Here is a 14,340-nt window from a genome sequence, read left to right as displayed (position 1 = left end):
GGGCGGGGGGCGCCCAGGTGGATGCTATAAAGGCAAATAAAGCCTGTTAGGAACCTTGAAACCTTGATAAAGTGTTTGTTTGTTGTTGGATTCCTCAGCTAAGTGACTGTCACTTATGTTGCTGATTTTTTTTCCTTAGAGGTAGTGTTTCAACAGAATAGCATACAGAATAGTAAACAGAATGAGTGAATTACAAATGCTTCTGATTAAATCATGGTACATGATTTTCTTTTGAGTTACAGTCAGCTCATGTACTGTACTCATGCTAAGGTAATCTATACACTTATTTAGTATTGCAAAGGCAAACATCCTTACTTGAAGCTAGCTTGCATATAGTAGAAAGCACTTGGGCCTTTAGAGCTCTATCTCAACAAGATAAAGCCATCTAAAAACATTCCCTATACTGTTAATTTATAAATTTTGTAACTTAAAAATAAATGTCACCACTCCTTTCACTAATACAGTTGGGATTTTAAAATGTGCCCTTGATACCAGAGAGGTAAATGAGGATCATTTAGTTACCCTTTATGTTCTTTGATAGCAGTTCTGCCTGAGAACAGGGAGAGTGTCAATCACAGAAATAGATGCTTCCATTCTCTGAGGGATAGGCTAAGCAGAAGTAGAACACATAGATAATATATCTGCAATTCCAATTATTTTACAGGTCTATAGTCTTTATTTTTTAATTAAAAGAAACTTGAGTATTAAGTAATTAATTTCTATTTCTAATATTCATGCATTTTGACAATTGTAAGTAGACAATAATGAAAAATACGTGTTATGTAAACAAAAATATATATAACAGATGATTCTTTAATAGGTACTACGTTCATGGAAAGAATATGGACTTGCAGTAATTATCATTAACTATGGGAAAAAATTGTTGGATTCCTCAACAACAGTCTCACTCTGCCTGTCTGGAGCTATGAAAACTGAAGAAACACACACTAGCAAAGAAGTAAAAGTAGTTGCTCTGTTTTTTACTTTTTATTTTCTCCAAATGCTGTATTGTATTATTTTGAGGACTAGATTTATTCATTTTTTTGTTTTAGAATCATAGAATGGTTTGGGTTGTAAGGGTCCTTAAGGATCATATAGTTCCAATGCCCCTGCCATGAGCAGATTGCTCAGGGCCCCATCCAACCAGGTCTTGAACACCTCCAGGAATGGAGAGTCTACAACCTCTCTGGGCACTTCAGAAGTGATTGTATGGAAGAAGAGTTTCCTTGCAGAATAGAAGTTCCCAAAGTACAGCTGAAAGGTTTCTATTTAATTGTAGCCATCTTTGTTAAGATCAGGATAAAATTGCAGTGTGTACAGGATCTTGTTGAACTGGAAAGGGGTTAGCAATATTACTGTTCAGAGCCAAGAGGCTTCTGCAGATGCTTATACAAGCATCACTAAATGATCTTCACATATAGTTTCCAAGAATGCTATATTAGACAGAAAAAGAACAATTAAATAATTGTTTAAGTAAAGAAGAGCAAAAATACCCCAAGTAGTGCAGAAATTTAGCATTTCACTGTGTGTAGAAGCTGCTTGAAGCTGAGTCTATAGGTGTATCTTAGGAATTGTGTGGACTGAAAAATATATCTCGAGGAAGAACTTCCAACCTCAAAGACCGTAGCACTTCAATTATAAAGAGATGCAGAAGGTTGTGAGGATTTCCTGCAACTGAGAATCAGAGTAAAATATTGATTCTCCATACTGTTCTGGGTTTTTTTAAAACAATCTTAAAAAGAGATTTTACTGAAGAGGAGATTTGAAAAAGAGGTAAGAAAGTAGAATAAATGAGAGAGGAAGAAAGGAAGCAGTGGGGGCATGAAATGGAGATATATTAAAGAGAGACAAAAAGTCAATTGGCTTACAGGGAAGAGTTTCTGTAGAACACTGGTCAAAATTTTGTCTATTGTTTATTACTGAGTTTGTGTTAGCTGCTCCCAGGTTCATACCAAAAAAGGGAAAGGTATCTAAGATCATAGGAACAAACAATATAATATCTTCATCCAAGTAGGGCTGACTGAAAAGTATATTTTTACCGAATTAAAAAAAAAAAAAGAACTTTCTTTCCAAAGGAAGATTTTATTTCTGTAGGCAGTAAGTAAACTAAAAAAGATTATGTTTTCCGGAAAATGGCATGTTTTGCCAAACCAAAAACCTGTCAATGATTTATTCTTGATTAATCTCCGAGGGAGTAAGTGGAGTTGCTCTACTACCAAATAGAATTTTAAGGTGCTATGACAACAACATATTTGAACAGACTGCTTAACAAAATATGCTGCACTAAAAAAAATCATGAACACGTTTTTATTTCACTTCAAAAGAAAAATGAGAGAATATTGACGAAATTATCAGATATAGATTCAGAAGACTTCAGATCTAACCTAAATCCCACTATTGACATGCTGGTTTTAGTTAAGTTAAAGCTAAGCTTTTATAACAAAGTATTGGATATTTCAGGCCAGTTCTTCAAGGGCGTCCCATTTAGCTGCAATGGCAAAAGCAACAGAAAATCTAAGCACTCTTGAATCAGATCTCCTCAGACTGACAGAACCAGGTGGGTGTAGTATTGACACACTTCTTACATTTTTCTATGGAGTTTTCTATGCTTTATATGTAAAAAATATTTACCTAAGAAATACTTTTATTTCTTATCTCTTTCATGATAAATCAACCAAAATAATAAAATAATGGCAGTGATCTTATTTATACCTGGTAGTGATGTGTGTAATGACCTTTAATCATATTTTTCATAATTTTCACCAGAACACTCATTTCTGCTTTCGAAGGAATGTTCATTTGTGGTTATTCTGCAAATATGTATGTTCTCCCAGTCTGTGTAAATCAGGTTCCATGTTATTTAGGCTTGCTCTATCTTCCTAAATCAGAAAATGCAGTGGCAAAGACCACTGTACATTTATAACATGTCTTAGTACTCTACCAGTGCTAGTAGCAATGACCACTGCAGGAAATTTTACGAGAGAAAACACTTCCTGAAGAAAGTTCCCAGAAACTGTCCTTTTTGTGAAGGAATTGCATATATACTAGCATATAACTACCTTGTAGCTCAGGAATGAGTATATCAACTTTGAAATATCTTAGAGTCTGGATTAAGCATAAGAATTTTCACGCTAATAATTCTGCCAAAGTTAGATGAATTAATAAGTAGGAATTATAAAGAAAATTTGGTTAGAACTTAAGAGCCACTCTGAGCCACTACTAATTTTTTTTCCATTATATTTGCATGACATCTTGTACTCCTTGGAACCTGGATAGAATTGGAGAATAATTTAGCTGGGAAGGGATTTCTGGAAGGTATTTATTCCAATCCCCTTGTCAAAAGAGGTACAATTAGATCAGGTTGCTTTCAGACTTGTCAAGTTTTGAATCTCTATGAAGAAAGATATTTTGCAACCTTCATGGGCAACCTGTTTCTATAGTTGACCACCCTTATGGGTTGAAAGGTTTTTCTTTATATCTGTTTGGATCTGTCTGATTTCCAGCTTGTTTCTATTGTTTGTTTTGCTACCAGTGAGGATAGTCTGTCTCCACATTCTATATTTTTCCCATTAGGTAGGTGTAGACTGCTCTAAGCCTTCCCTTCTTAAGACTGAATAAATCGAATTCCCTCAGCCTCGTCTTGCTTTGTTGTGCACTGTAGCTCCTTATCATCTTGGTTGTCCTTCACTGGACTTCCTCTGGTATGTCAGTTCTTGTACTATAGTGTCCAAAACCAAACACAGTAATCTGGATGTGGTATGACAAGTGCTGAATAGAGGGGAATAGTCATTTCCCTTGACTCACTGGCTGTGCTGTTTCTAGTATAGCCCAGTATGCAACTGGCCTTTGCTGCAAGACCACACTGATGGCTCATGTTCTAGTTATTGTCCATCATCTCTGTATATGCATTCGTCTCAGAAGAGAAAGCATAAAGAGCAATGCAAAAATTCCATTCATCAGTGTAGTGATCCTTCATTTTTGCTGCTGACATTGAATTGCCTGCATTCCTGCAGAACAAGTTACAGAATGAAAGAATTCTGTTAGTTAATTGAAAATTACATTGATTACTTAAAAAAAGTTGTTCTATTGTTACTTAATAGAAAGTTAAATTAATGGACTGATCAGTTAGGAAAGAACACATTTTCAGTAGTTGGCAAATACTTGATCTCTGAAGTCTGCTCTGTTGCTGAAATAGTGTATTTGTCAATAAGTTTCAGGATACAAATTGAGAAGAAGCCTTTTGCTGAGGCCAAGCAGAGCTTACAGCTGTCCTTACAAATATGTTTTAGGACAATGTGGACACCTGTAAGGCATGCTGCTAAAAATATTTTGGAAAAAAACTTGTCATGGGAAATCGTTAAAAGTGGAACCAACACAATCTACAAGAAAAATGGAAAAGAGCTGCATCTGCCTTTTTCAAAAGAAGTGAAAACCAAAATGTTTCATACACAGTACAATTTAAATTCTGGAATTTCAAATCTTTTTCCATTTAAACATTTTTGGAAGGTATTATTCTTGGTGAAAATGCTTATTTGAAGCAATATATTTTTGAACTTATCAAATAAGAGAGAGTACTAACAAATGGTGTGAATTGTCCTAAGAAGAAAATTTTTAAAAGTCTGCTTTCCTGCTGGCTGTCCTATTTGGTTGGACATTATTTGCATTCAACAGACTTAAACTGACGGCTATCACTGGAAGGTGTAGCTATTGATCCATTATTACAACTTGTTCCAGAGAGTACTTTTAACCTCGCTTTTTTCAGGGACTTGCTGCATTGATCTTTTTCAACCACAGGACTTGCCTAAGCACAAAATATGAAGGTCATGTTTCTTTATCAAGGCAAAATAACAACTAGCACATGTAACATTGTTCTGGTGCTCATCAGCTGATAATGCAGTTACATTTAACTCTCAGAAGCTTGAATCCAAGTTATTGTCCTATGTATTATATATACTAATTATATCTATATATTGTATATATTATTTACATTTATATAATAAAATATATCATATAATATAAACACTTTTGTAGACATATATTTATGTAAATATTTAGATTAAGAAAAAAAATCCTTTCCCTACCTATGCTATCCATATGAGGAGCATGTATGTAAGTACTGGTCACTAGTAGCATCTTGTGATCAGTTCATGCTATATAGCCTTAAATACATTTTTTGACCTGTTCTTTCTGCACATTATCCTCTACATATGATTTGCATGGATCTTTGTTAGACCTCTGGTGAACTCCAGACATTCTCCTTATTAGTCTAGTAGCTGGAAGTTCATCAGTCTTATCTTTAAGCTCTTCATTATTTAAGTTGCATAGCTACTTCTGTTAGAAGAAAAAAGCAAGCATTTGAATTTCTCACTGGATGACAGTGAGAGATTTAAAAGCAAACTCTGTGCTAAAGAAGAATTTTTCTAGTCTTCAATTACGGTTCCTGGTAGAATTTCTATTGCACAGTATCACTGCTTATCATAACGGATTTGATTTGGTTATAGATCTAGCTCGTGGATCACAGCTTACGGGAAAGGAATATCCTTTGTTCCTCTACCCTGTAATTTCATGTTGGAAATCAGATCGTGCTTATCGAGAAGGTAGGATAATTGGTGTTTATTTTAATTGTAAAGGCTTCTTTACTTTAGAAAGTTGTCAGTAAAACTGTCTTGTTTTTGCTTGAAATAAGCTCTTGGAAATGTTATCTTCATTTGGTTCTCAAATAAACAAAATGAAGTGAAACATAACCTATAAGAAGTTCTTAGTATAGTCACATATAGAAGTGTACGCAACAAATCATTTTGGATGTTGAGGCTAAGTATATAAAATACTAATATTTTAAATTGAATGATGTTTATTTTCTAGTAACCTTAGAAATGAGCTAATTTTAAAAAAAATAAAATAGCGCCAAGTTTTTAAAAATTCTGTTTGTATGAAACGTTCTTCTTAAATTGGGGTACTGCATTTCCACATTTAATTGTTTTACTGGAAGAGAAATTCACATAAGTCTCTGTCCCTAGAAAGCTTGTCATTCTAAGAGTGTAAATAGACTGAGCTTGTGAGTCTGGATTCCCAACAAGAGGAAGTACTTAACAATTGCTATTGTGTATCTCTGATTTCAGTATCAGTATGACTTTTCTTCATAAGCATGCAACATGATATAAATATGTGCTTTAAGACTTACATAGCTGTACTTGTAGCTGAATTCAGAATCCTTTTACAGCATAAATACAAAACCTGTGTTATCTGTCACTTTATTGCAGTGATTAAATTCAGAAACCAATCACGTTTTCTTGAGTTCTTTGTTCAACTTTTGCAAAAAGTTCTGAATGAGGAGAAGTTTCAGTGCCTTCTGGAATGGGCAGACAATGTGCAAGATTACTTGAAAAGGTAGATCTCTGTTATAGTAGTAGCAAAAAACTACTACTTAGGTTCACCAGAGTCACAGTTACAGCAGCAACTATAAGTTATACCTGGTTGAAGACCCATCTGTAGTAATTTCCATGACTTCTAGTCTGCAGAAGTTCCGTGAACACAGAGGATTATATAGCTACAGTAAACACTGTGTTGTAACCTGACTATGCATAGAGACATAATATTATGGGCATTTGCCATTAGAAGAGTATGGTGAGTTAAATCAAAAACAAACTGATCAGGGCCTACCTATAGTGTCACAAAAAAAATTCTATACAGAAAAGTGGAACCAAATTGTAGGTACTCACTTGAAAGGATCCCAAAGAACTTCAACTGTTTTAGGAGTGCACCCTGGTATTTCTAAAATCTGAATGGAAAATCATCAACAAAAAGGAGATATATATTTTAGGGAACAGGAATTGCTGTTAAAAGGCAACTTTTGCTGCAAAAAAATTGGACAAGAAGAAGTTCTTTGCAGAATTCTGTAGTCTAATTTGGGTAGTGAAAGAAACTGTTTTGTTTTACTAGGAGTTAGGAAGGTGAGAGTGTTGTTACTTACAAATTCAGATTTCTGTAATAAACCTTGAAGGTGAGCACTTCCTATTTTCTGAAGGGAAGGAAGGAAAGAAAGTCTACTGATTTTAAAACTGCCAATGAAATACGAATTGCATGTGCTCTTTATGTTCCCAAAGACAGGAGTTTAACATGATGGAAGGAGTTTAACATGATGATTGTAATGATGATGATGATGATTTTAACAATTTTTTTTTGTCAGGAGGAATGACATCATTCTATGTAGTAATGGAATTTCAACACAAGAAGCAAGTTCTCTCCCTCTGCAAGAAGGCAAACGCACTACAGGAGCTGAGAAAGTGAGTTTTATTTTTAAGGAGTCGTGTGTTTTTCCTGGGCAGCAATAAGCACAAAAATAAATTTCTAAAAATCGTCTCATAAAAACCTCAACGAGAGACATGCAGAATTGCTAAAATTTGGGATACAAACTCTAGTCCTCAGCTCACCTCTGGATTCCTAAAACCAGGAAGAAAAGTTGGCATGAGATTTATCTGAAAGACCGATTGTGAGAATTTGAGATGAGTCAGAGTAATGCATTAAAAAATCAATGGAAACTTTCCTCACCTCCCTTTAAAAACCCATAATATTAATAGGAAAAGCCTTAGGTACCCTCACATGAAGAAAAGGAGATCAGCTCAGGCCTTTTTGTACAGTATATTGTGCATACACTTTTTCATGAATAGTTGTTCATGGTTAACTCCTTGTGCAGATATTCTAGTTGCACTGTAAAGACTTTTTGTTCAGAATTATTTTAAAATAAATTGTTGTTTTTATTGGAAGGTAAGAATAATCTTAATGGATTTGTATTGTTTTGGAGGAAGAGTTTTCTTCCCACCTAGTAATGTTCTAATGCTGGTAGCATCTGAGATATATTAGGGAAAGGATTTTTCTGTCTTAGTTTTTGCACTGCAAAGTTTCAATATTTATAATAATAAATAATAATAATAATTTATAAGATTAGGAAAAGAAATATCATTATTTTTGTGATGAAAATACTGGTATATGAAAGTAAATATTTGAGGACCTGGCTGGCTTCTTAGTGTCAGGTGTTTGACATGCACTTTCCAGAAAAATTGTGAAGCTCTCTGGAATTTTTAAGTATTCATTTTGCAGTCTTATTTTGACAACCAGTTCCAGATTTTTTTTTTTATGTTCTTTTCTGTTCCCGTGTAAGCCAAACTGCTGTATGCCTCAAATAATTCATAATGTAGGTATAAATAAGTATTTAAAATACATTTAAGATTTTCGTGGAAGATTTTTTTTAAAGAGAATGCCTTTTTTCTTTAAAGAAACCAAAGGCATCAAAGGCATCACCTTCGAAGAAATCAACTGCTAAAAAAGAACAGACTCTTAGAGAGTTTTTGAAGAAACAGCCAGATATAATGAGTTCTCCAGAAGCACAAAGGTAAATGAACAGTTGTCAGGTTCATATACAGAAAAAAATTATTTTGACTGAAATTTATTTTACAATTGTGTATTTAATTTTTTATATATCAAAGGGATGAATTTCTGCACAGTCCTCTAACTTTTCTGCTTTAGTTTAGTATAAAATTGGCTTCCTCTCAAGAAAACAGAATCTCTCATTTCTGTTTCAGAAAATAATTGTTGAAGATTTTCAAGTCTTTGTATTAATAATTAAAGATTGTATTTCATTTGTGTTAGCATATTGATTCATCAAGGTGGAAAAGTTGTGTTAATCTACGTATTATAATGCTTTTCAAACTGTGTTGGGGAGCTTACCTGACACAAATCTAATAAAAATTGTTTATTATTTCCTGATGTTCAGGTAGTTTCAGAATGATTTCATCCTTGTGCTAGTCTTTTTGGACTATCTGTTCTGTAGCTCTCAGAAAACTTTTTCTTGATAAAAACAAATCTATATTCACTCACCTCTTTTTTTGGCAGGTACTTGTATATGTTAATAATAACACTACCTTCTGACCTAAAAGAATATGTAGTATTCATTTCCTGGTGTTTTGGTCACTTATGCTTCCAGCAATTAGCAAGTAGAAAACTGTAAATATTTGCACATAAGCAATCATGTAATTTATTCTGAAAATGTTTTAAATAACCTAAAAAAGTCTTACATATAATCTTCTAAATATTCACCCAAACCATCCATTTTTTTCCTCCTTGACAGAAAAAACTCCACCTTGCTTAAAATGATTTTCATGGCTTTCAGCAGAAGTGGAGACATTAAACTTACCCTGGGTTTTTTGCTTTTTCAGCCACTCTTTTGTATCTTACATAATAGTAGTACTGTATAATATGATCATAATTCTATACAGTATACTATTCTGCCCACATTTTAAAGATGGAAAACAGACAGAAAAATAATTTAGTTTATTAAAAAAAAAGAAAAAATGACATTTGGTTTGCGTATAGCAACGTACGCATGCGAGGTAATACAGAATTGTTTGATCTGGCAGAGAAATGTATAAAAAACTATGGCTGGAAATTAAAGCCAGGCATCTAAATCTGAAATAGTTTGTTTTCTTTACAGTGAGGATGATTAGCTACCAAAGCAAAGCAATAAAAAGAATTATCCAAATTCACAGTGTAATAGTAGACCCTCTATCTCCTGAACAGACTGTGTGAAGCACATTGTATTTGCTATAATACTGTTTGGATGATTCAGACACAAATAACTTCAAACACAGAACTAAACTTTCTTAAGTACTGAGGTAAATATCATGGAAGTTGGTAAAATATAAAATGGGATGTAATGCGTATTAAGTGCACTTAGAGAGGGAAAACATAATTGCTTTTCTTGACTAAAGCAAAAATCTTTTCATTAGAAATGTCACATGCTTCGGAGTTAATGTAAGTCTGTGGATATGCAATGGTATACTTTTGTGTATCTTTACCATAATTTTCTTTTCTAGAACTTCAGGAAAACACAGTTTCATTTTTTGCTACTTCATATGTTTTGGTTAGGAAAGGCAAGGAAAAGTTGCAAAAAGCAGCTCAACAGACCTTAGTGGTACTGCTGGGTGGTTACATAAAGCGAAGAAGGTTTCGTCACATGTGTCTTGAAGAGATGCCCTGGAAGTCCCAGATGAATATCTATCTAGCAGTTGCACACTACCACTTATTTAAAAAGAACCTGGAAGAGCAATATAATATTGGAATTTGTGGTTCACAGCATCTGGAGAGGTATATCTTACTGCAATATCAGTGATTGCTACTAATATAGATTATTGTGTTATTGCTGTTAATGCAGGCAGATCTGAATGACAATGTCATCAGTCAGTTTGTCATATGAACAGTTCCACTTCCAAATACAAACTGATTTGCTATGTAACAAGTTTTGCTTTCCATCATGTAGACATCATGCATATTTTTGGTTACTCACTTGTTTGGTCAGATGACAGCTTTGAAATATGTTATCTGTGTTGTTTTTTGGTTCCTTATAACTTTTGGCTGTCATTCATTATTTCTGATTCCTGAAGCTGTAGGAAAGTAATCACTTCTGAGAAACTGAATTTGTGTATTCTGAATTCTTTTTGTTATTGTGTCTGGGGTTTTTTTTGTGCTTTCTTCTCTTTCTCCCATTCTACAGTTACAATATTTTAGATCCAGAGATATTCTCACTAAACAATTCTGGCACTGTGATGGTGAGAGAAGCCACAGAGAGTAACATGAGAAAACCAACTCCTCCTCTCCTTGAAAAGTTGGAAACGACCGAAAACCAAACTGGTAAGAACTTTTATTGGGCGCACAACTGAAATCCATTTCAACTTAACTTTTCCTCTCTTAAATTCTGTCTTGACCTCCATCATTCGTTCTCCACATCACCTTTGGAAAAACAGTTACGCCAAGTTAAGAGAAGACATTTCTAGATTTCAGTTGTCCTCTGTACTTTTTTGGCATACCTAGTATAACAAGTATATGAGGCATATCTAATAATTGTGAGCATTTTTTACTGTATTTGATAAATATGTTACATTTTATCAAGTAGTTATTCTTTATCCTATACTTTAGTAAAAAGTTTATAACTACCTAGAGCTATTACTTTGATAATATTCCAGATTATTCTGAATGCATTGACAATTTGTTTCTGTTTCTGAGGTTTCTAATTGATCTGTAGTTTCCTTTACATTTCCTAGCAGGTCAGTAATTTCCTGGTTCATTCTGTAAGTCATTCTTAAAATTATAGACCAAAGTTTATTATTATCTTTCAAGTTTTAAGTAGAATTTAGTTTTCCTTCTCTACTATGTACTCTCTAGTATTTTCTGTGTCAAGAAGCTACCTCAGGACCAATTTTTTATTTTCTACCACTTTCACTTCAATTCTCTGTCTTTCACATTCTACTGTTTTATTATTCCAGCTATTTTCAATTCTATCCTGTGAGATTTCAGCAGAAGGTAAAAGGTTCCTGTTTGTGGGTAACTGTGAAATGCAGGACCTTGATTTCCCCAGATTTTAGTGATAACATGCAAGTCAACACAAAGTATTCTGCCTAGGCTCCATAAGTTCAAAAAGAAATCACAAGCCTCATCTTTTCAATAGCACTTCAGGGACACATTGTGCCAGAGCTGTACAGATCAAAATTCTCCTGTCATTCCATGTGGGACTTCCTTAAGTAGAATCAACTGTCCTCTTTGCCTTTTCCAAGGAGGTGTGGCGAAACCTAGGACTTGAATTCACTGGTTCTCTTTGCAACAGCTTACTTTTAGTTAAACAGTTTTGTCTTGATGCTTACAAGTCACTAAAAGTTGCTGAAACCTGATAAAAGTCCTCTTTGCTATCTCCTAGCCTTTGCAACAATTCTGAATAAAAAGAATTACATAAAGTGTGTAGTTTGCCATATAGTTCAAATACTATATACCTTGGAATTAGCTTCTGCCCGAAACCTATAGTTCAAGTATTATTGTATTCCAGAACCATGAACTTTTGTGTTCCTCCTTGGGGGATATTTGGTATGAGTAAAATAATGAAGCAATTATACACATACCTGAGAATTTGTCAGAAATCTTCCTTTTTTCCTAATGTCTTCTTTTAAGAGACCTCTGTTTCAGAGAGATTCTTGGGAGCTTGCCAAGTGATTTCTTGCCTAAAACTTAACTTCTGTGAGGGTCGTGTTTTGGCTTTGAGGCTGAAAACTATTTGGTACATGTTACTATTTTGCTCAAACTTATTTTCCTCCCTGCTTCTCCCAATGCTTAAGTAAAAGCATCTTATATTTTAAATATCATAACCTTACAAATATGATAACCTTAACATTGGCATTTCGTACCATTTAAGTATTTAGCTGCCACAGGAAAATCCTAGCTGATTGATTTTTTTTAAATTATTTTTTTATGGTTTTTTTGAGAACTTTAGCTAATTTTTAACCAGTGAACTTTTACTTTTCAGATACAGATAAATCTTCTAAGCTCAGAAGTAAACAGAGTCGAACTCCTCAAACTCAAACAACAAAAGAAGAGCAGGACCAGTTTCTGTCAAATACCACTTTATTGAAGCATTTTACAGAAATCTTCTTGCATTTAAGAAGAGCAGTGGTAAGATATGATTTCTTATTAAAATTATTAATTGCTATTTATTTATTTATTGTAACTTTGCATTACAATACTTACTACTTTCTACATTAAAAAAAAACAAACTTCAGAAACTTCAAAAAAAATTTCACTGGGTAGAAGCAATGATTTCACATCTTCTGAAAAATGTCTGAGTACAATGTACAAAATGTCAGACATATCATCAGTCATAACGTATATTTCTATAAAACATAAAATAATTTAATGGAATTGTTCTAATTTTCATTTCATCTTCATAACTTTCCTTCTCATGTTTGTTAAATTTTCTGAAAATACTTGTGGACTTACCTTTCCCTTAACAGGTCCTAGTGAATGTCACACTATAAACAGAAGAACCAGTGATTGAAAGGAAATGCAGACTAACTACTCTTCTAAACCCAAATAAAAATACACGTATAGGTGGTGTGAATTAATTTTTATTTCTTGTTCTCACACCAAAACCAACAATTAAATTCAATTATAAATTAGTCCTCCTATGAAAATTTAAAAATTAAGGTTCTATAACGCTTAGACTGTAATTCTGAAAGATTACTTATGCCTAAGTTTTGCAATAAAAGAATGAAGCTTTTAATTTTTGCATTTCAAAAGTATAATTATATTTTGTTTATTATATTTTAATTACATAGATTCTTGCTCACCGTGGTGGCCACTGGACATTGCTTCAAAATGCTTGTCGAGAACTTTGGAACTATACGCAAGAATTACAATTGATTGCTAACCATTCGCATTCCCACGGGGATACATTTCCCATTACCTGGGGTTTTCTTAGGAACACCATCTGGTTGCCATTTTATTTGGCATCAGACATGATGATTGATATGATAACTGAACTACAAGCAAGCAGTTCTCTTAAGGTAGAAATTGGTTTTATTAAACCAATATACTCTTTATTATTACATCTTTACTAGAAGTAGTTTTCTCTTTCTTCCATTATATTCTGCAATATATATCCAAGTTATTCTCTGTAACAAGTTTTTTAGCTGATCAGTTTTTTCTAATCTTTGTAATTGATTTGTCCTAAAAACACATTTGAAAATAACAGGTAGAATAATGTTTTTTCCCTGTAGATTCTGGAACCTGAGGGAGACTTCTGCATTCCCAGTTGTTTAGGAGGTATTATGGATGAGAATGGTGGTTCGAATCTTCATCCACAGCCTCCCCTGGATGATGTGAATGTGGTTGACTTGAAATGGATATGTAATCTGATTCTTAAAACGATAGAATTGTTATATCAAATGAAGAAGTGGGAAGCACTGGTACACATAACTGTTCAATTTAATATATTTACACAGTAAGTTACACCAGCTCCAATAAAAACTAAAAAACTAACACTGTGTAGTTTAATATACGATTATTTTGCTTAATTACTATAATTTGCTTTTTTTTCCAGTGAGAGATACACAGAGCAAGTGAGTCCATTGCTGGTGTATGCTCAGAGGCAGCTGCTGGAAAGGATACAGCAAACCAGTGGCCTAGACAGCCATGAATCTCATTTCATACAATACCTGTCTGATACTGCACATAAGGTGAAACATAGATTTCTTTTGGGGGCACTGACTCATAATGTGAACTAAATATGGAGAAGCACTTTCACTAGTTAGATTAATATGTTTTCTCATAATGTTCCCAAATAGTCAGTTATAATAAATTAATGAACATACTTGATTGCAGTGCATGAAAAGGCTTGTATTACATGATTGCAAGAGAAGGAATATTTTTTCCATGCAATATGTACACATTCCATATTATAAGCCTAAATCTAATTTCATGTTAGTTCTTAATGCCACTCTTTTAACCTGAAAACATTTATGTGGC

General features: G+C 33.6%; 1 protein-coding gene across 6 annotated transcripts in view; it reads left to right on the top strand.

Moving 5' to 3' along the window:
* Nucleotides 1-14,340, top strand: part of CFAP54 (cilia and flagella associated protein 54) — a 105,749-nt gene that overhangs the window by 44,417 nt on the left and 46,992 nt on the right. For 4 of the 6 annotated variants that reach the window (XM_064655399.1, XM_064655397.1, XM_064655398.1 and 1 more), the window contains exons 28-39: nt 821-964; nt 2,461-2,557; nt 5,508-5,597; nt 6,261-6,387; nt 7,187-7,283; nt 8,274-8,389; nt 9,922-10,140; nt 10,547-10,683; nt 12,344-12,489; nt 13,152-13,379; nt 13,593-13,816; nt 13,916-14,051. In XM_064655399.1, coding sequence (XP_064511469.1) covers nt 821-964; nt 2,461-2,557; nt 5,508-5,597; nt 6,261-6,387; nt 7,187-7,283; nt 8,274-8,389; nt 9,922-10,140; nt 10,547-10,683; nt 12,344-12,489; nt 13,152-13,379; nt 13,593-13,816; nt 13,916-14,051 — 1,761 coding nt within the window. The remainder of the gene's footprint in view (nt 1-820; nt 965-2,460; nt 2,558-5,507; nt 5,598-6,260; nt 6,388-7,186; nt 7,284-8,273; nt 8,390-9,921; nt 10,141-10,546; nt 10,684-12,343; nt 12,490-13,151; nt 13,380-13,592; nt 13,817-13,915; nt 14,052-14,340) is intronic. The other 2 variants (XM_064655400.1, XM_064655396.1) reach the window with 1 other exon arrangement.

Source organism: Pseudopipra pipra, chromosome 5, assembly GCF_036250125.1.
Source record: "Pseudopipra pipra isolate bDixPip1 chromosome 5, bDixPip1.hap1, whole genome shotgun sequence".
NCBI lineage: Eukaryota > Metazoa > Chordata > Aves > Passeriformes > Pipridae > Pseudopipra > Pseudopipra pipra.
Note: the sequence above shows the minus strand (reverse complement) of the source record. Positions and strands in the feature narration are given on the sequence as shown.